Raw genomic sequence first — 19,697 nt, 5'->3', positions numbered from 1 at the left:
TACAATTGCTGTTACCCCCCAAAAAGGTTTCACAGGTTTCACTGCAGTTATTTAAGTCCAATCCATTTCATCAAGGCCACATAGTAGGCCAACAAGAATATTAGACTGCTCACACACGTGCATCTCAGTTCTTTGGGCTATATTGTAAAGTTAAAGCCATAAAAGGCCTTGCATCTGTTTAATATATTCTTCGGTTTTAGATTTCTCCCCACTCAGTTCAGAAGCCTCTGCATTGTCCTGTTGCTGACGGCGCATGATGTCTTTGGCGATTCGCATGCTGGCAGCCTGTCCGCCGGCCAGGTTGACTGCATGAGGTCCAACCTGTGTGTGGGGAAAATAATGGTACAGATTGTTGTTGAGACCTATATTTTTGTAACCCAAACCACCCCAAATAATACCTACCTGAAGAGCAGTGTACTGCCCCATCAGGTAGAGCGGGCACCCTTCTGCCCACTGTAAGCTTTCTGATATGCACGGCCAACCGTCTATCACCTTCATGGAGGGACAAGCCGGACACATTTTATGCATCTATTAGTGTCGCCTTGTTCAGGTCATGAAAAATTCATAAATTTGCATATTCAACCCACCTGAATGGGGAATTCCTTCATCACTTCAGAAAGCAACGGGTCCTGTTTGACATCAAGTTTGCAGCCGGTGGCGAGCCAGATCATATCTCCAGTCCAGTGGTCCCCTGTGCTGAGGGAGAGACTCCAGGCCTGGCCCCTGTAGCACCAGCTTGCCTCACTCACCTGGACAGTTGCATGCATTCAGATAAAAAAAAAATGTTCACTTACCTCACCTCATCTCATCTCAATCACTACACCCTCAACCTTACACCCTGTGGGATGCACATGCGCCATTACCTGACAGTATGTCTTCACGTCCACCTGTCCAGTCAGGATGAAAGGCTGTAGGTGGATGTAGGCCTCAGGGGTGACGGCACCTCCTTTCCTCGCCTGGCGAATCATAGCCAGTCGTTTGTGGAGACTCCGTTCATTATAGAACTGACGCAGGTAAGCTTGGCCATCCATCTTGATGCCGTGCTCCACGTGGGAGTAACGACCCACCAGGCTCTCCACGTCGCCCACATCAAACTGCTTTAACTGCAGAAGAAACAACGAGGACTGATTGTTTGTTGGAGGCAGACAGACAGGTATGTCGACAGTCATGGTTGGTCTACATGCAGTTTCACACTGTCACTAGACCTGGAGGTGCTTCCTCATGACCCATGTCACCTGGCTGGCACCTTGCTGCAGGGCAATTGAGACCACATGAGCGCTGGTCAGACCTCCACCAACTACCATTACTCTCTGCCCTGCCTCACACACTACACACAATTCTACACACACATACGCATACAGTACAGTACTTGTAAAGGAAAGTGTTGCAGTGAGGATGGGGGTCAAATAGCCTCTGAAGTCTGCAGAAGCACGGAAGGTGAAAGCAAAGTATTATTGAATATTCTGACAAAAACACTGGCAACGGGACATTACATTTTATACCAATTATCCTCCTGGACAAATGCTTAAACATTGTTTTCCTGCAAAGCTTTTCTGTATTATTGTGATGTTACATAACCCTTAAAGGAAATCTGACTCACCTTGAGTGGGAAAAGTCTCTTTCTGTTGCTGATTATCTGTGTCTTTAAGTTTTTGCCGAGCAGTTGGCAGGTTGTGCATGAGGTGCACTGTGTGTTGCAAACGCTCCTCTGGGTAACGCTCTGCAATGCTTTTCACCCATTGAGGGATGTTTGCCATCTGGGCACGGGTTGGACCTGTCGCCATAATGACCTGGCAGGCTTTTAGGATGACGCCATCTTGAAGTTGGACTTGAAAATACTTCACTTTCTTCCTTTCAGTCCCTCTCATGGCCTCACCCTCTTTTATCCAGTCATCCTCTTCTTTCACCTCTTCCTTGTCCTCAATCACAGTCGTGATGTGCTCCACTGTTCCCTTCACCAGCACCTTGTCCAAGTTGCATCTCTCCACCTGCATGTTCAGAATCATTAAAGGGGTGATAGAATGCAAAACCGATTTTACCCTGTCATAGTTGAATAACGACAGTTCAGTGGGTAAAAAGGACATACATAAAAGCTCAAAATCCCATTGACACCCCTTTACTATGAAAATCTCATATGTTGAAACTGCCGCTGAAAACGGGCGAATCGCAACAAAGCTAGTTGCTTGCGTAAGCATCTCAAAATCCAGAACCTTAAGAGAACGGTCACGCCCCAACATTTACATTTACACAACTGACCTGAGATCAGGTAGTCTTCTGAATCTAGCTAGGTCACGCAGATCTCTGCTATTCCATTACAAAATTCACTTCTGAAACTTTTTTATGCGAGAAATCAACTATGTAAAGCTCAAATATGGGCCGTTTTACAAAAATGGATGGCTAATTGCAAATTTTGTCCGACTGTGGGTCGGAATTACGCCGTGCTTGCTTGGCCTGGCTTTTTGGCCGCCCCGCGCTGTTAACTCCTTACGGCGCATACCACAGCAGAGTCACCGGTAACACCGCTAATGGACCACTCCAGGGCCTGCAGCTCCCCTCTTCCTGCTAGCTAAATGCCCGGTATGTGTGAGTGAGAGCGCGGTCAGCGAGCTTGTTACACCAGCAATCTGTTACCACAGGTTCCAGTTACTCTTTTAATGTGTGTAATTATAATGTGTTGAGTTATTTAAACAAACGATTGGGGAAATAAACGCCGCTTGTCCGCGAGTCTCATTGATAGCGCCTGCGGCTGGACGTAGCTCTATCAATGAGAGCTAGCTAGCCACCTCTTAGAATTCCTCTGGAATTCACAAATATTCATTAACTTGAAATCGGACACCGTTGTTAGCTTTATAAGACCTTTAGGTAGATGTTGTATAAGTGGCGTGACGAAATTCAAACTGTAAATATACTCAAATTAAGGCGAAAAGGAAGCTAACTATCCGTGATTTGTAGCTAGGATGGAAGGGACAGTCACAGCTAACGAAACAGCTAGTCTTCACAAATATTCATTAACTTGAAATCGGACACCGTTGTTAGGTTTATAAGACATATAGATAGATGTTGTGTAAGTGGCGTGATGAAATTCAAACTGTAAATATAATCGAATTAAGGCGAAAAGGAAGCTAACTATCCGTGGTTTGTAGCTACACATAGCTAGGATTGAAGGGACAGTCGCAGCTAACGAAACACTTTGTCTTCACAAATATTCATTAACTTGAAATCGGACACCGTTGTTAGCTTTATAAGACCTTTAGTTAGATTTTGTATAAGTGGCGTGACATGTGTGTAACATGTGGTAACAGATTGCTGGTGTAACAAGCTCGCTGACGGCGCTCTCACTCTCACACAATGGGCCATTTAGATAGCAGGAAGAGGGGAGTTGAAGGCCCTGGAGCTCTGTCAGGGCAGCGGTGTTGGTAGTCCCTGCTGTGGGCTGCCAGCCGTGACGGAGCTCCAAGTACCTCATAGCAGGCCGGGGTCTGTGAAGGAAGGCAGGCCGGGCGGCGAGGCAGCACCGGCGGGCGGCGAGGCAGCACCGGCGGGCGGCGAGGGCAGCACCGGCGGGCGGCGAGGCAGCACCGGGCGGGCAGCGGGGCAGCACCGGCGGGCGGCGAGGCAGCACCAGCGGCTGAACTCCGACACACAGTCTTACCAAATTTGCAATTAGCCATAAATTTTCGTAAAACGGCCCATATTTGAGCTTTATATAGTTGATTTCTCGCTTAAAAAAGTATCAGAAGTGAATTTAATAACAAAATAGCCCGATAAACAATGTATAACTTTGCAGTGTCTGAAATATGAGAGTCTGCCATATGTTTCTATGTAGTTTGCTCAAACCAATCAGCGTGTAGCTCATTCTGAATATTCATGAGCATACCATATTTGGAAGAAAAGCTCTTGTTCCAAATAGAGCCATATTCACAGGGTAGTTAAGGGCCTAATAAAATATCATTCGGGCAATTTTCAGCCCAACCAATGTTACATACCCCATTAGGAGACCTTAAGGAACAGTGTAAAATACCCTATATAATCATTCTATCACCCCTTTAAATCAGGAAATAGCAATGCTCAGAATTAGGTGCTCGTGCTGCTTGAAGGACAATGTTGGCATTAGTTCATGTTTTCCAGTTTGTCATTTTGGAGGCAATATAAAGCCATTGTTTAATATATTGTTTAATACAAGCATGTAATTAAATGTTCTTTCTATATTTTTAAATATTCAACTCCAAAGTTAGTTAAACTACAACATAGGTTATTTAGATGCAGATTTGCATGCTTTTGGGTACCTCTTTATTCAGTAAAGTAACATTGTAACATCAGTGTAACATTAAACATACCATGCGGAACAGACACACCCACACACACACACACACACACACACACACACACACACACACACACACACACACACACACACACACACACACACACACACACACACACACTTATATACTGTGTCCTACCTGATCTTTAAAGAAATCCACACTAAGTTTGGTTCCTGGCAGACTGAAGGATAAACTCTTATTGAGTGTCGAGGTGATGTTGAGACGTTTTCTCTCCTTCCTGCCGAGCCTCGTGTCATTGAAAAATGCATTTTTGTCCAGAATATAAACCTGGTCTGGAAGACTGTAAAGCTCCGCTGAACGACCAGACTTTAAAACAAACTCCTGCAGCGCTTTCTGACAAAGAAAACATACACGCACGTGCTTATTTACGATCACATTGTGAAAGCACTTTCCTTGCTTCTACTTCAAGAGAGGAAGTTGTGTGTGTTTACCTTATTGAGAGGGTCTGTGTGCACCAGTGTGTGTGAGCGCAGATGAGGGATGTTCAGAGCTGTGAACTGGCTCTCCCACAGAGTGGTCCACTCACCATAGGAATCTACCACTCGGAGATTCAGCAGGGGGCAATTGATCCTCTCTGATATCGTTGACTTTGCTAGTCGATCCTCCAGTGTCAGGCCTGCAGAGACTACACACAAACCACATAAAAACTGAACTGTAAGGTCACATACTGTAGGGAGCAAAAAAGGTTTGTTTGTGTTTTGTCATATGTCAAAATGAAGAAGTAGGCTACTAACAAGACAAGGGTTATTTATTTTGTGTTTCATTCGGTTTTATTGTTAGCTTGGTTCCTGGTTTCAGAACTCTAGTTCACCGCCTCCATCTCAGACTGCAATTCAAATTTAATCAATGAAAGAAGTTTATATATATATATATATATATATATATATATATATATATATATATATATATATATATATATATATATATATATAATATAATTTACACTTTATTAATCCTGCAAGGGAAATTACAATGTTTCATTCAATCTAACTATACCTAATGCTAATGCTAAGCATTTCATACAAAATCAAAATGATGACTTCAATCAAGATTAGGCCTACGTCAGGATTATTAGAAACTCATAAGAAAACAATATTAAGGCATTAAAAAAGTGGCGAAAAAAAAACAACCCTCTCGAAAGTTAAAACTCAAGTTAACTTGATACACAACCCGACTTCAACGTACCGGGGATCAGAAAAGACACAATGAAGACGCAAATGGGCATTTACAGTAGGTAAGTGACACTAATCGCTGCAACGCCTGATTTTGTGTGAATGCAGCTTAAGACTTACTAAATTAAAATGATTTGAGACAAAGGGCTCTATCTTGCACCCAGCGCAATTGCCTTTGTACACGTGTATCATTCCTATTTTGCACCCGACGCAAAGCGGACTTTTCCCTCCACAGACGCACGTCGGTAAAATAGGGAATGTATTTGCGCTCCTGGGGGCGGTTCAGCGAAAAGAGCTATATTCGATTATATTTACAGTTTGAATTTCGTCACGCCACTTACACAACATCTACCTATATGTCTTATAAACCTAACAACGGTGTCCGATTTAAATTTAATGAATATTTGTGAAGACAAAGTGTTTCGTTAGCTGCTACTGTCCCTTCAATCCTAGCAATGCTCAGAATTAGGTGCTCGTGCTGCTTGAAGGACAATGTTGGCATTAGTTCATGTTTTCCAGTTTTAGACCGAAAAGAGGAGGCGTGTTCCGGCGCAAACGTTCATGCTATTTTGCAGTTTCAGAAAACAATTCCGCCACTGACCAGGAAAAACCTGGTCTAAAGTCAGTGGCGCTAGTCTAAAGTCAGTAGCGCGTTATTCAGATGCTATTTTAGGGGCGCATGCTTGGCCATAATGTAGCGTGTGCACAACGCGCATACACTTCTCTCATCTAAACGGACACAGCAGTTCCCATTTTTACAAACCATACATAATTACAAGGAAAAATATTACTGAAAATGCGCTTCAGGTGTTTGGATAGATCAGGAGGCACTTTACAGTACAGTCCTCATAAGTCGCAGCATTCTTTGTGGCTTGTTGTGTTTTACACAACATTTCCATGAATCATGGATGTGTTGATGACATAAATGAGGAAATATTAGAGGACTTAAGGAGACGTGATGTTGAACTACGACGGGAACTCCGGCGGAATCTGGTCCGGGAGTAATGCGCGATGCGCTCCTGGTGGAGCGGGTGGATGGAGATGGAGTGGGGGGGGGGAGGAGGTTAGGGGCACAACAGGTGCACGTGGTGCGTTTGGAGGCCCACGCTCCATGGCTGCAGAAATCCTCTCCAGACTTGAGGAGATGCGCCCGAGGGGCCGCAGCAACATCGCCCCCCGGCCAAGACAGGTATTTATTACTTTGCCGCATCCCGGACAGCTCCCGCTGGCGTGCGCCAGGAAAATCCTCCGTCATAATAGCAATCCGCCATGGAACAAGCGCCTGCTCTTAAAGGGAATGTGAGATGACGCTCTGATTGGTTATTTTCACGTTACGCCCAAACCACACCTAGCTACTTCAGACCAACCCATTTTAGATTTGCGTCGGGCGCAAGAGTCATTTATCCCGCCGGTATAATAGCAACAGCGCCAGAGATCCGCCCACAAAGCTACTTGCATTTTGCGTTTCATACTTGCGTTTCAGATCGTTAAAATAGGGCCCAAAGTCTAAATAATGAGAAAGACTTACTAATTTATCATTTTCGTGACTAATTCATAATTTAAATTATAATTTAGTAAGTCCAAAATGTAACAGTTTTGCCTATTTGACGAATTTAATGTGCATGATTCTTGCAATTTTTGGGTGTATCTTAATGGTTGATTGCATTTATAAGTAAGTCGCTTTGGATAAAAGTGTCAGCTAGATTAATGCAATGTCAAGGTCAAGGTAACTTTATTAATACCCGAAGGTTCAGTTCTGTTCAGTTCAGTTTATTCTTTGTCCCAAAAGGGCAATTTGTATGCAGCAGGAAGACATCACATGAAGAATATACAACACAAACCACGCAACAATTAGAAGGTAGATTTGTTTTAGGCCTACAGTGGGTGTTAAGTGGGTCAGCTTCCTTTTACACACACAGACACACACATACACACACACACACACACACACACACACACACACACACACACACACACACACACACACACACACACACACACACACACACACACAGACACAAGCAGCAGCAGACTGTAGGATATAACGTGACAAAGAGACAACGTTGTTCATTACTAATAAAATACAATAAATTAATAGTTCCGCAGACCAAATAAAGAAATAAAAATAAATAAGGCAGCAGACCTGTATTGCTACTATTTATTTAATATACGTATAGCCACTGGGACAAAGCTGTTTCTGTATCGCTTAGTTTTACAGGCTGGTACTTTATACCTGAGCTTAAATTCACTATGTAAAATGTAGAAGTGGTCTTTCAAAATAGTAAAGCTATCCTTTGTAACTGTTTAGAATACAGGGATTCTGGGTTGAGGTGTGGCTTTCCTATCAGCTTACTGGACCACTTCACAATTTGATTCAGACGGTTCCTATTTTTAAGACAAGTTCCCAAACCATAACACCAGGCAAAAAGACAAAACGGATTCAATAAAAGCATGATGAAATAGGCTCATCAAGTTTCTGTCAAGGTGGAGGGAGGACAGTTTTCTCAGGCAAAACAATCGCTGGTTTCCCTTTTATACACAGCGTCTGAGTTTGCCTCAAAAGTCAGTTTGCTGTCAATGATCGTTCCAAAATATTAGTAGGTTTGAATTTTGAGTTGAGTTGTGAGAAACTAATAAGAAACGATGACTTACTACTTCAAGATATGAGATATATGTGATATATGTATATATATGAGAATAATTGACTTCAATTGACTCGGTTTATGAAATAATAACTAGAAATTATGACTTTTTTTATAGGAGATACTAATTTAAAAATAGGGCTTCACCTAACGATTATTTTCATTATCGATTAATCTGTCAATTACATAATTAATAGTTTGGCCAATAAAGACGTGTCAAAAAACAAATATTTATCAGAATCTTCCAGAGCCCAAATTAACATCTTCGAAAAAGCTTGTTTTGTCTGATCAATAATCTAAAACCCCAAAATACTGTAAATTTACTGTAACGTCATTGTAGCATTGCCATTTTAGCTCCAACCTTTTGGAAGCTCCTCCCTCAGTCTGTCAGGTCTGCTGAATCTCTGGACTGTTTTTTTTTTTTTTTGAACATTCTTTATTTAAAATGATGCATATAAAAACAAAGCAAAACAATACTTTTAGGACAAAATAATCTCTGGTTAAAAATCCACCTTTAGACATTAGCCTTTGTGTGAAGGTCTACACACCGTTTATGCTGTATTTTAAAATGTAATTTGTATTTTGTAATTCATGTTTATTCTTATTTATTTCTTCATATGTATTGCGCATCTCTATCTGTGTGTTTTTTAAAAGTGCTATATAAATAAAGTGTTACTTACTTAGAGAAGAGCAGTGAATCCTCACAATTTAGAAACTAGATGTTTGACAATTTTTGTCATGATGTATGATAATCAGTCAAAATGATCAAATTGTATCTCATAATTATGATTTAGTGAATAAAATCAAGCACACGGTACCAGCTGTCGCCCTCCTCTTCTTCTTGCCACTGCAGCGTTTGTTGTTGGATGTTTCTGGGTTTGTCTGAGGCCTTGGAGGGTCCGGGAGGGAGAGGGGCAAGTCATGTCCAGGTTCTGAATTTGGATCAGGGTCAGGGTTTGATAGCAAGCTAGCTAGGGTCAAGGCATGAGGGCCAGCCCCTATTATTAACACATCCAGTATCACCATCTGAAACACACACACACAAAGACAATTCTGACAGGACAGTGTTGTGTAGAAACAGTTAGAAACCAGCATGGGAAGCTTAGTAGTACTTTCAAAGCCTGTTCTGTAACCAGAGTTAGTTCCTTAAACTGTAACATGTCACTCTCACTCAATGGTGGTTTACTTTTATAGATCAGTGGATAGTTAAAAGATGGTTTACAATGACAAGAGCTTGCATCTGATCTTGGCCAGCTGTCATTTTGCCAGATTTTGTGCCATCTGCAGGGATTCGAAATGGCTACTAGTCTGCTTCTCTAATTTCTGGGCTCCTCTCTATAAGTTGTTCCTAAGACTCAAAACTATAGATTTCAATTTCAAACAACCAAGCTCCATCTGATAAGTTGAACTGACTTGAACTTTTAACTGTTTATCATCCAATGCCCACACCAGTGTTAAAACAAGTGGACTGCACAGCAGAGGTCAACATTACTCAACACCTTCTTCAGCTGCTACAATGATTAATTTTTTTCTCAGCAGTCAGACAAACACATCATGCAGAATATACAGTACAGTGGATGTTCAGTGCATTACAGTACCTGGTTGAGATTGGATTGTCAACTTGTGCCAGCTTCTGAGACGGTGGAAACAGTGCTGCAGTGCAGTCGTAGACCTGAAAGTTTGCGACCTGAAGGTTTGCGACAGTGGCGTGTGCTTCTCATGTAACTCAATCCACCTCAGCGTCCACAGATTTAGCTGACTTCACTGGCTCGACAGAGAACGCTGAAAATAGCTTCAGTGTGTGTGTGTGTGTGTGTGTGTGTGTGCTTGTATAAGTTTAGTAAAACAACTGGTCCCAATATGAAAACATGAAATGTTGCAGCACACAGACTACTGTAACAAAACCTATTTTCTTTCTCTTGTTTTCCTTTATTTAACCAGGTAAAAGTCTCATTGAGATAAACAAAAATATCTTAAAAAACAACACAAACAACGAGGCAACTGTGATATGCTAGAAAGGAGTTGAAATAACATCTAGTTAACGGAAAAAGTTTGACATTTTGGGCAATACTCGTTTTAACTCTTTCTACTTTCTCTTTTTTTCTCAGTTTTTTGCTGAGAATTTGATGAGAAGATCAATAACACTCTCATACAGTATCCGTCCTACATCTACCAACTTACCATGACAGCAAGACTTAGTCAAGCCAAGAAGTCACCCCCACGAAAAAACAATTCAGTTTTTGTATGCATTAAACAAACAAAGTATACATGTTCATTAGTGAGCTGGTAGAGGTCATCAGAGGTGCTGAAAGGCAGATTTTTGTTATCTTTGGGCAGAGCCAGGCTAGTTGTCGCCCCCTGTTTACAGTCTTAGTGCTAAGCTAAGCTAACTAGCTGCTGGCTGGAGCTCTCCTGGCTGTGTCGATGTTTCAGTGGGAGGCAGCACAATTACATGTACAATTTTCTTTTTACAAATGTGATTTGTGACTTGTTTTGTTTGTATCGTGCACATGCAAGCATGCAGACAAATTCTCAACTGAGATGGGCAATAAAGTAAATCAAATCGAATTTAACGCATGCAGAGTGATTCACATTCTGATGCATTGCTGTAGGTTATACAGTTTATAAAGGAGTTACAATTAGCACAACCTGAAACATCTACAGCAGTAAAATGCAACATACGTTAATGCAGCAGGAATATTCATCGAGAAACATCATATATAATATAAAACACTGACAGGGAACATTTTACTCCACAGTGAGTACTTTTACTTTTGATAGTAGCCTACAATTTCCCGATAATGCGGACATATTTTTATTTAAGTAAGGTTTTGAAAGCAGGACTTTTACCTGTAGTGGAGTATTATAACTTGTATTTCCACTACTAAGTGTAAAAACAAAAGCTGTACAAGGATTTTTTTGTTTGGTATATTTACCTTTTAAAATATAAATAAAATACCACCCTGACAAAATGTGACAGTTACCATTGTGAAGAGCAGTTAATTATCACTTCCGTTTCTAGTTGGATAGTTCATTATTGAACCACACATAGTACACATATGTATCCACTGCGGAGCAATTCACTTTTACAGAGGAAGTCATTTTCTTCCATTAGTTCCCATGTCAAATGTGACAGGCTGTAAAACAGACGGTTGCCATTTCCTTTTCTCTCTGTTTAGGGTTTTATGTTTGACAGTTACTGTAGTATAGCTGTAAGCGTATTGGTTTTGTTAACAAATTAAGGAAGTAAACATCCATAATAATAAAAGAAAATATGTGAACTCAGGAACTCTCACATCTCTCTCCTCAAGTTCTGTTTTCTAAATAAATCCTACCCAGTGTCCCCTTTTGCATTTGAGATTTACTAATACTAACTTCACTTCCTCTTCTGACATCAGTTCCACATCCACTGCTGTGTCATTTGACCCTCAGTCCTACTTCCCCTTCTGATCATGCAAAAGCTGAAGCACAAACACACTGAAGATTATTAAAGACCGGCACACTGATGTCAGTCTTTGGCATTATCAGCATCGGACACTGTTAGCACCATGGATCTAAAGGTTGGTGACAAAATCTTTAAACATTTAACACCGCTATATGTGAGATACATTTTTAAAAGACATGATTGTGTATATTGGTTGATGCTAAGTCTGTTTATTTATTCCTAAACATCAGGACTCTCTGGTTAAGGGAGGCGTGTTGATCGTCCACCAGCTCCATGAAGGAAAGCACCAGTATGAAGTGAAAAATGTGATGAAGTACAAACGAGCGGGTGGAGGAAAAGCATTTGTCAGGTATAAATCAGACAGTGTTTAGCAGACTCAAGTTACTCAGTGACTGACAGAGACTAATGTAGCAACAAAAAAATAAATGTCAATGCTGCAGAGGGGAGTATGTTACATCACCTTTTTTTTCAACTAAGCTGTGCAAAAGCCAGTGAAAAAGAGCGCAGAAAAAACAAACAAAAGAAATACACACGTTTAATATGAAATAACCAAAACTGTTCCAACTTTGGCAGAAAACTATGTATTAAAGGTGCAATATGTAATATTGTGTGTAATACTGGCAGCTAGCGGTTAAAATAGTTACTGCACTACCAATTCAAAATACTGGAGAGTCGTTTCCCCCGCCCCCTCCTGCCCAGACTCGAAGTTCACGGGGGTTGCCAGGCTGAGACCGCAGCATTCACAACAACGTTGCTAGACACTTTTCTCACATAGCCAGACATTACTCCACAGCACAGCCGGAGTAGCTAACGGTAGATGCTGGCTATATTGACAGTCATAAAGCCCGCGCGTTACCGCGGAGCTCTGTAACCAACTGACAGACACACTTTTTCGGCTGAACCGCTAAAAACACAACAACCTCACTGTCCTCTCCACACGCCAGTCAGGCACACTTCCTCGGCTTAGAATTACAATACGAAACGCTAAAAATACCACTACCTTACCGACGGAACACACTTCATTGGCTTAGAATTATGGCAAAAATCGCTAAACACACTGCAAACTCACAGTCCTTTCTTTCCGATTTACAGCCCCCTCCGTGGCTTTAAAATAACTCACCGTTGTCGGCTCCAGCCGACGAGGCTACTACGCTGTAAACAGCCGTGGGCTGCTTGCCTGGTTCTCCGGTAACGTTAACAGGTAGCAGGGTTAGCATGGCGGCGTGTTAGCCAGGACCAGTCGGGATCACTTAACTGGCTGTGTCTCAATTGTTTTTGCGAGTAACCAACTCGGGTACTCTAGCTATATAATTCAATGTGAGAACACAAATGTTGAAATGACAAAAAATGCCCCTAGTAGCTGTGATAAATTAGCCTGAAGCTAATGCTTACCGGTTCAGGAGAAAATAAGCCAACTCTGCGTCCTTTTGGGCTCTAAGCTGTCTCCATCTTTCAAATACATCTCCATTATTTACCAGGGGGTTGTTATGTCTGTGGTCATGCAACTGTTAGAAACATGCTGTTTTCTTTTTTTTAGGTCGGGTAGAATCTATCTCCATTGATCCTGTTTGTTTGTTTGCTGCTTTCATGGCTGTACTAACGTTACAGCTGTAGCGCTAGTTCACGTTTTTACAGGTATATCTGGCAACCCGGCCTGGCTGTCAAACTGGGCCGTTGATAACAACACACAGATCAAAACATAAACATAAATTCCGTCACGGAATGTAAATTTCAAAAAGAAAAAATACTGAAATTAGCATTGTTGTCAGAAAAGATAGTATTTCAGTTTAACATGTTTCCTTAATATCTGATGAGGCATTGGTGTAATTTTTGGATTTATTACAGTACAAATATTACATATTGGACCTTTAACATAGGACCCCATTATTCATATTAAGAAACTGATAGAGAAAATAAGTTTTCAGGGGCTTTATTGAACGTAACTTACTAACTATTTTAACGTATTTCTCACTTTCTAAGAGGTCATTAATTCTGCAGTTTTAAAGATGTAAAAAAATAATAATATCCAGATGCTGCAGCTCTCTTCTAGAAGTAGGCAAACTGTACATTATATTGGTTTTCCTGACTTTTAATGGAACTGGATTGACGAAAGACAAGTCTTAGAAAATAATATATGGAACGCAGAGGCATAGTAGCATGTTCAGTAGCAACAGTTTGTTTATTTTTCATGCTAAAAGTGGAAGTCTTTTTGTTTGACAGCAAACACAGAAAAGCCTGTTTTACTTTCTCCATTATTGGCTCATTACACATTTTGGTAACATTAATGTATTCATTAATTACAACTGATAACCCTTAATGGAGTATATGCCTTATATACGTTTCTGTTTTTTTCTCAGGAGAGGAGACAAACTGATGCAGATAAACGGCATGGACCTGCAGGATCTCACACCTGAGGAGTTGGCACAATTGTTAGCTAAAGATAATCCAATGCTGGTGAGTTCATGGGCTTCCAGTCTTGCACCAAACACCTTCAAGAGAGAGTTTCTATTTCAGACTCTATTCTATTTCAGTCTTTCACTCGGAGAAGGCTGAAATTGTTGCATTAAACAATTCTGTTGTTGCTCATTATTTTAAAGGGAACATATCATGAAAAACACATTTTTTCAGTGCTTGTGCACATACATTTGGGTAGCTGGAGTGCAAACCAACCCACACACTGTGAAATAAGACAACCCAGTCAGCTTTTTGATCTGAGTTCAGAAAACATGGGATTCAACAAGCCATTCAGATTTTGCGCCCCTTCATCACATGCTGGCCATTAGAATACTGCCCCTAATCTGCGAATCCCCTTTATGAGTATTTTAGCTTGAGAACTACCTTTGCAAAGGTGCGTTTTTCTCACAAGCCAATCAGAGCAGACTGGGCTTTTCAGGAGGGGGGCTAAAATAAGAGAGGGTGGATACAAGTAAGCCTACATGAGAAAAATAATGTTTTTGTAAGATTTAAACATGTTCTAACAGAAACCCAAAATACAAGTATGAACCTGAAAATGGGCATGACATGTCTCCTTTAACCGAATAATCCACCATGCCAAACTGTCCTATTGTTATATATTATAAGCCATTTTCTCCAATATACATGTTTGGCTGTCAGAATACACATACAAAAACAATCCACTTTGAGTCTTTAAACAATAGTTTTTTTATCCTGCTAGTAATTTGGATGGATGAAAATAAAACTAGGTGAACTTTGCTGGCACGACATTAACTGTTGAAGTTTAAATTACGCCAAGACTTGACCTGTAAGACTGTTTTTTATATAACATCACATTGGAGGAAGGAAGGTCAGTCAATTTTCTGCAGAAAAATTACTCAGGGTCTTTCGAATGAACAAAGATTTATTATTGCACCATCCGGTCTCCCTGAAGATTCTTTGAATTGACAAATCTAAGAAAATCCACAAGACACTGTTCCCATTTCAGGAAGGACACACACATTGTAACTTTGACACTAGCTGGTTGTTTAGGTGTTTTGAGGTGGAATTCTCACACAGCCAACAACAGACAAATGTTCAATACTCAATCTGACCCCACATCTTTTTTTTATTCCCCCTCTTTAGATGGTGCACAAGGCCAGCAGGATGAAGGAGCACACTGAGCAGTCCTTCCCAGCTGAGGACACTTTACATCCCTTCTCCAAAGAATCCACAATGCTCAGCTTCAGCATGGAGATGAGGAGGGAGACAGACTTGGAGAATGTGGGTCAGGAGGGAGAAGTAAAGGAGGACGTGGGTATAGAGGAGGACATTTGCCAAGCGGAAAATGAGGTGAATGGGGAGAGGGGAGACCTGCTCATTGTTTCCATGAAGAAAACCAGCATCTCTGTGGTGACAGGGAGGGGCTGCGACAGTGGAAGCCCCTGTAAGGGATGTCATGGGACAGGATGTACCTTTAATGATGTTGTCTTGGTGGCTGAATCCAGCAAGGTGGTGCTTGGTAAGTAAGTTGGGTTTTACTCTCCAAACTTCCGTTTTAATTGTGTAATTTATTCTGCATTCTCATATATATTTATACAGATAGTCTTACTGAGATCTCTTTTTTAAGAAAAAACAAAAACATAATACAGTCCAGTGACAACCATGGATCTCCAAATACTCTCATTTGAAATTTAGAAAAACTGAAGCATTTTCTGAATGGGTTTAGTGCTACTTCCTAAAAAAAAAACTATACATTAATAAAGCCCTATTGTAACAGTGCTTAAAACAGCACTCTTTCTTATCTTGCAAAAAGTTGAACCTTGGTAGTACATGTCTTAGAAGGATCAAGAAAACATGCATTATGTATTAAAATTAGATTAGAGAGCAGAGATATAGATCACTAATGTGTAGTACATCTCCATTCTTTTTGTAAAACCTATAAAATAGCAAGGAATCCATCATGCTTGTCTTGTTTCTTTCTTACAAACAGGGTATTAATTATAAACTACATGCTCTTTGTGTGATTGTTCCTTGTCACTTTCAGTTCCAAGAGGAGGTGACAGTATCAAACAGCAAAAGTCGCTGAAGAGTCCAATCCAACATTTAGTCTCTCACTATTACCTGAGAGGTCTCTGTCAGCAAAGCACCGTCTATGCTTCACCCAACCCAGGTTTGTCATTCAGAGCAGCACGCAGCGACGTTCATTTACAGTAATCACAGATGAGTTTTGGATTTAAGTTTTCAATTGATTTGTGAAATTGTTTGTTTTCATTTATTTTTGTGTTCAGAGGAGATGACCATCTACATGTACAAGACAAACACTTCCTTTAGAGGAATGCCAGTGGTCCTAAACTTTAGCAACTCCAACTGCTTCCTCAGGTGCTGCAAGGAAGGGGAGAGGGTGTTCCTACAAGTGGAGGTAATAACTGTTACTGAGTGAGTCAGTTCATGTACACATAGTTAAGTTTAAGGTGCTTCAACCTGACTTGAAATGTATAACAGCTATAAGATTCTAATAGCTGTTATATATTCCATCTAATAATTAGATGGATTACCATGAAGTTTGGCATTTCTGGCCCCCAGGGATGAATCTTACTGACTTTAGTGATCCTCTGACCTTTCCTCTAGCGACACCATGAGGTTCACATTTGTGTTATTTTTATTTTTTCCATCATCTGGGAACCATGAATGTCTTAACATATGAGACAATCCCTCTTGTAGATGTTGAGATTGGATTTCACTTGATTAGTTAAAATTTGACCCGCCAGTGGTGTTACTGTCGATGAAAAGTCAGGGGACCACCAAGTTCAGAAGGATACATCCTCATGGCACCGTGAATGTCATTTTAGTGGTAATTCATTTGAAATTTGTTGAGATATTTCAGTCTGGATTTGGAATTGTTGACTGATCAACATACAGACCAATACCTGGGCTTAACATGCATTGAGCCAAGAAGCCTTAGTGTCTAAAAGATTAAACAATTACGCTTACACTAATGATTGACTCAGACATAAACATTATTACTTGAAATATTTCATATTTAGGCTAGTATCGATTTAGTATGTACTTTAAGGTCAGCAACACTTGTTTTGATGTATTTTCTCTATGCAGTATCTGTTTAAAGAGAGGGGAAAAGGAAGAAAACAGGGAAGTAGTTACAGTACTGTCGGATGAGAGTTTCATTATACAGAATGCAACACGCTGAAAATATTTCCCCTCATGGTTGCCTTTTTCAAGGTATTGAAATGTTGTGAAAACAGTCCTTATCCCATTTTATGTTTGCACTTGTTGATTTTTGTACACCAATGTGTCTCTATTAAGGCTATCCATAATGTGTTATCACAAATTAGAAACCCAAATCCAAAGTGTAGGATTGGGAATTGGATCTGGGATTTAGGCTACTTGTCAAAAAATGACTTGCTCCCACCTCTGAAACATATGCAGTGGATGCACAGCGGTTTAAGCTAAATGCTAACATCAGCAGTTAGCATGCTAACTTGCTCAGAGTGGCAATGCTAACATGCTGATGTTTACCAGGTATACTGTTTAATATATTCACCATCTTAGCTTAGTGTGTTACCATGCTAACATTTGCTAATTATTTGCTAATAAGCTAATTAGTTCTGCAGGTATTTGGCATAGACTGTATATTAAGAGGTATTTATGGACAAATTACATTTTTGACCTGATTATGGCGCTAGAGATTGTTAATTCATTGGGAGTTTAACAAGTTGATTATGATAATTGTTATACTCGCAAGCAAAGTAATCATCAGTCACTGCCAGGATGTTGAACAGCCACCTGTTCTCTCTGTGATGGATATCCACGTTTGTTGTTGTTGTAGACATGCGAGAATCAGAGGCTGAAGAAGATCTCCATGAGTGACGAAAGCACCCTCTCCTTCGTCTTCTACATGAAGGCTGACCGGACGAGACTGCGGAAGTTTGAGTCAGCGCTGCATGGCGGCTGGTTCATCCAAATAGACAACCGTTTCGAGTCAGTGGATATGGCAACCTTGGATGGGGGGACGGGAGATGAATCGTTCCTCTTCCTCATTCAGACGTGATGGCTGGTCAGTTTCATCAGGCGTTTTCTCAGTTCTCAGTCAAGTTTACCTTTTAAAATGACCTGTGGATTTCTATTGTGATTTAATATTAAACAAAAGAAAAACTTTTGTGTGACCCACCTGGTCCAGTGACAGAGACCCACGTCACTGTGTCAAATTCTGCTATTGCAGAAGTGCGTAGATATGTATCATACAACCATATCTAATTAGAAATATGTTTTGGGTGTGTGTATAATCAGATTCTTTGTTTATGAATGAATATTTTGTGTTCAGGGGATGTAACTTTCATTAAAAAAAGCATATACTCAAAATAAGGGTGATGTGATAATACATTTATTTAAACAATTTTCTAATATAGATTATAAAGAGATGTGAGCAAAATTACACATAGTATAAACTATAAACATGAGTTCCACGTATTTCCACAAGCATTAATCGAGTTCTGAATGACTAGTTATAATGTTATACTGTATACATGTGTACTGTATACAGATAAAGTTTGGAAAATCCCTTTGATTACATTTCCCAGACTTGCTTGGAATTATATCATATTATAATGTCAACAAATATAGATGTATGTACTGTATATTAAATGTATTACGCTTCTTTTAGCATATGGTGATCTTTGGAATGCATTGGTGGTAAACTGTGTATTTTGTGTATTTTACAGTTAGTAAAAGTGTGAAATCCGTTATCACATCATTTTGAAAATTCAACATTTCAGTAATATACATGAGGCATACAGTACATATAAAATAAACTTGGCAATATGCAGTAATTTCTTTTGCATGATTTCATTTTCATATGCACCTGTTTGCCATAATAACATTTAGTTTTATATTTTAAAACAAGCAAAAGTATCAAATAGTATTACGCAAATGTCTGACCATCAAAGCCTTTTATAGAACATTACATATTAAAAAGTAATATGGACAAACAATTATTTTTCTTTTAATCAACTATCCTGAATTTGAGCTGCATAATACAATTTATTTTTGGAATTATATGAATATAATGTTCTGCAAATCACAAAACACTATCTGAAAGCAACATTGGGCACCTTCTGAAAGAATCTGCGCTGGAAACTAAAATAATGAAATCCCATTTTCAGGTGTGTTATTAAAATATTTTTTGTACGTAAAAAAATATTTTGACTGTATAACACTAAGGGTGTATACAGCTTCTGTACACTAACTGTGCTACTTCTGACATACTGATTTTGCACTAATGATGTATAAGAAGTACAACTTAAAATACTATTTACTACACTTAAGTGTACCTGAAACTGTGCTTTTTTACCAAGTTATGATAATTGTATTTGCATATACTTTTTTGTACTTGACATATTTGAACTATAACTTGAATTTACTTAAATGAATATTTCAGGTATCACGTTTACATTTGAAATTATGTTAAAGTTAAAATTTATATTTGCAGTTTATTTAATGTATATAGATATTTGTTCACAACATACAAGGTAAACATTAAAACAAAAACATACTTACATACTTAATTACAACTTAATGGCATCTAAAATAGCACAGTAAATGGAACTCAAGTGTATAAGTTGTACTACTTATATATTGTTAA

General features: G+C 39.8%; 2 protein-coding genes across 4 annotated transcripts; one reads left to right on the top strand and one right to left on the bottom strand.

Annotated features, from left to right (window-relative positions):
• Nucleotides 1-14: 14 nt before the first annotated feature.
• Nucleotides 15-9,845, bottom strand: zgc:113276 (uncharacterized protein LOC553748 homolog). 3 transcript variants are annotated; one of them, XM_039794245.1, is made up of 10 exons: nt 9,759-9,845; nt 8,979-9,213; nt 4,778-4,971; nt 4,464-4,679; nt 1,601-1,988; nt 1,206-1,339; nt 864-1,103; nt 588-749; nt 403-492; nt 15-321 (listed from the first exon to the last, which is right to left on the bottom strand). In XM_039794245.1, exons 2-10 carry the CDS (start codon nt 9,184-9,186, stop codon nt 151-153), a joined length of 1,803 nt encoding a protein of 600 aa, XP_039650179.1. In that variant the 5' UTR covers nt 9,187-9,213; nt 9,759-9,845; the 3' UTR covers nt 15-150. The 3 variants fall into 3 exon arrangements, with proteins under 3 accessions (XP_039650179.1, XP_039650180.1, XP_039650181.1); XM_039794246.1 differs by having other exon boundaries at nt 8,979-9,186; nt 9,759-9,844; XM_039794247.1 differs by lacking the exon at nt 403-492.
• A 1,749-nt stretch (nt 9,846-11,594) lies between these two features.
• LOC120556456 lies at nt 11,595-18,730 on the top strand. Its single transcript, XM_039796078.1, has 7 exons — nt 11,595-11,720; nt 11,836-11,954; nt 13,963-14,059; nt 15,185-15,560; nt 16,086-16,211; nt 16,330-16,460; nt 17,886-18,730. Exons 1-7 carry the CDS (start codon nt 11,709-11,711, stop codon nt 18,105-18,107), a joined length of 1,083 nt encoding a protein of 360 aa, XP_039652012.1. The 5' UTR covers nt 11,595-11,708; the 3' UTR covers nt 18,108-18,730.
• The last annotated feature ends 967 nt before the right edge of the window (nt 18,731-19,697 follow it).

The sequence above is a fragment of the Perca fluviatilis genome, chromosome 3 (assembly GCF_010015445.1).
Source record: "Perca fluviatilis chromosome 3, GENO_Pfluv_1.0, whole genome shotgun sequence".
In the NCBI taxonomy this organism is placed as follows: domain Eukaryota; kingdom Metazoa; phylum Chordata; class Actinopteri; order Perciformes; family Percidae; genus Perca; species Perca fluviatilis.
The sequence above is the reverse complement of the archived record's forward strand: the minus strand, read 5'-3'. Positions and strand labels throughout refer to the sequence as shown.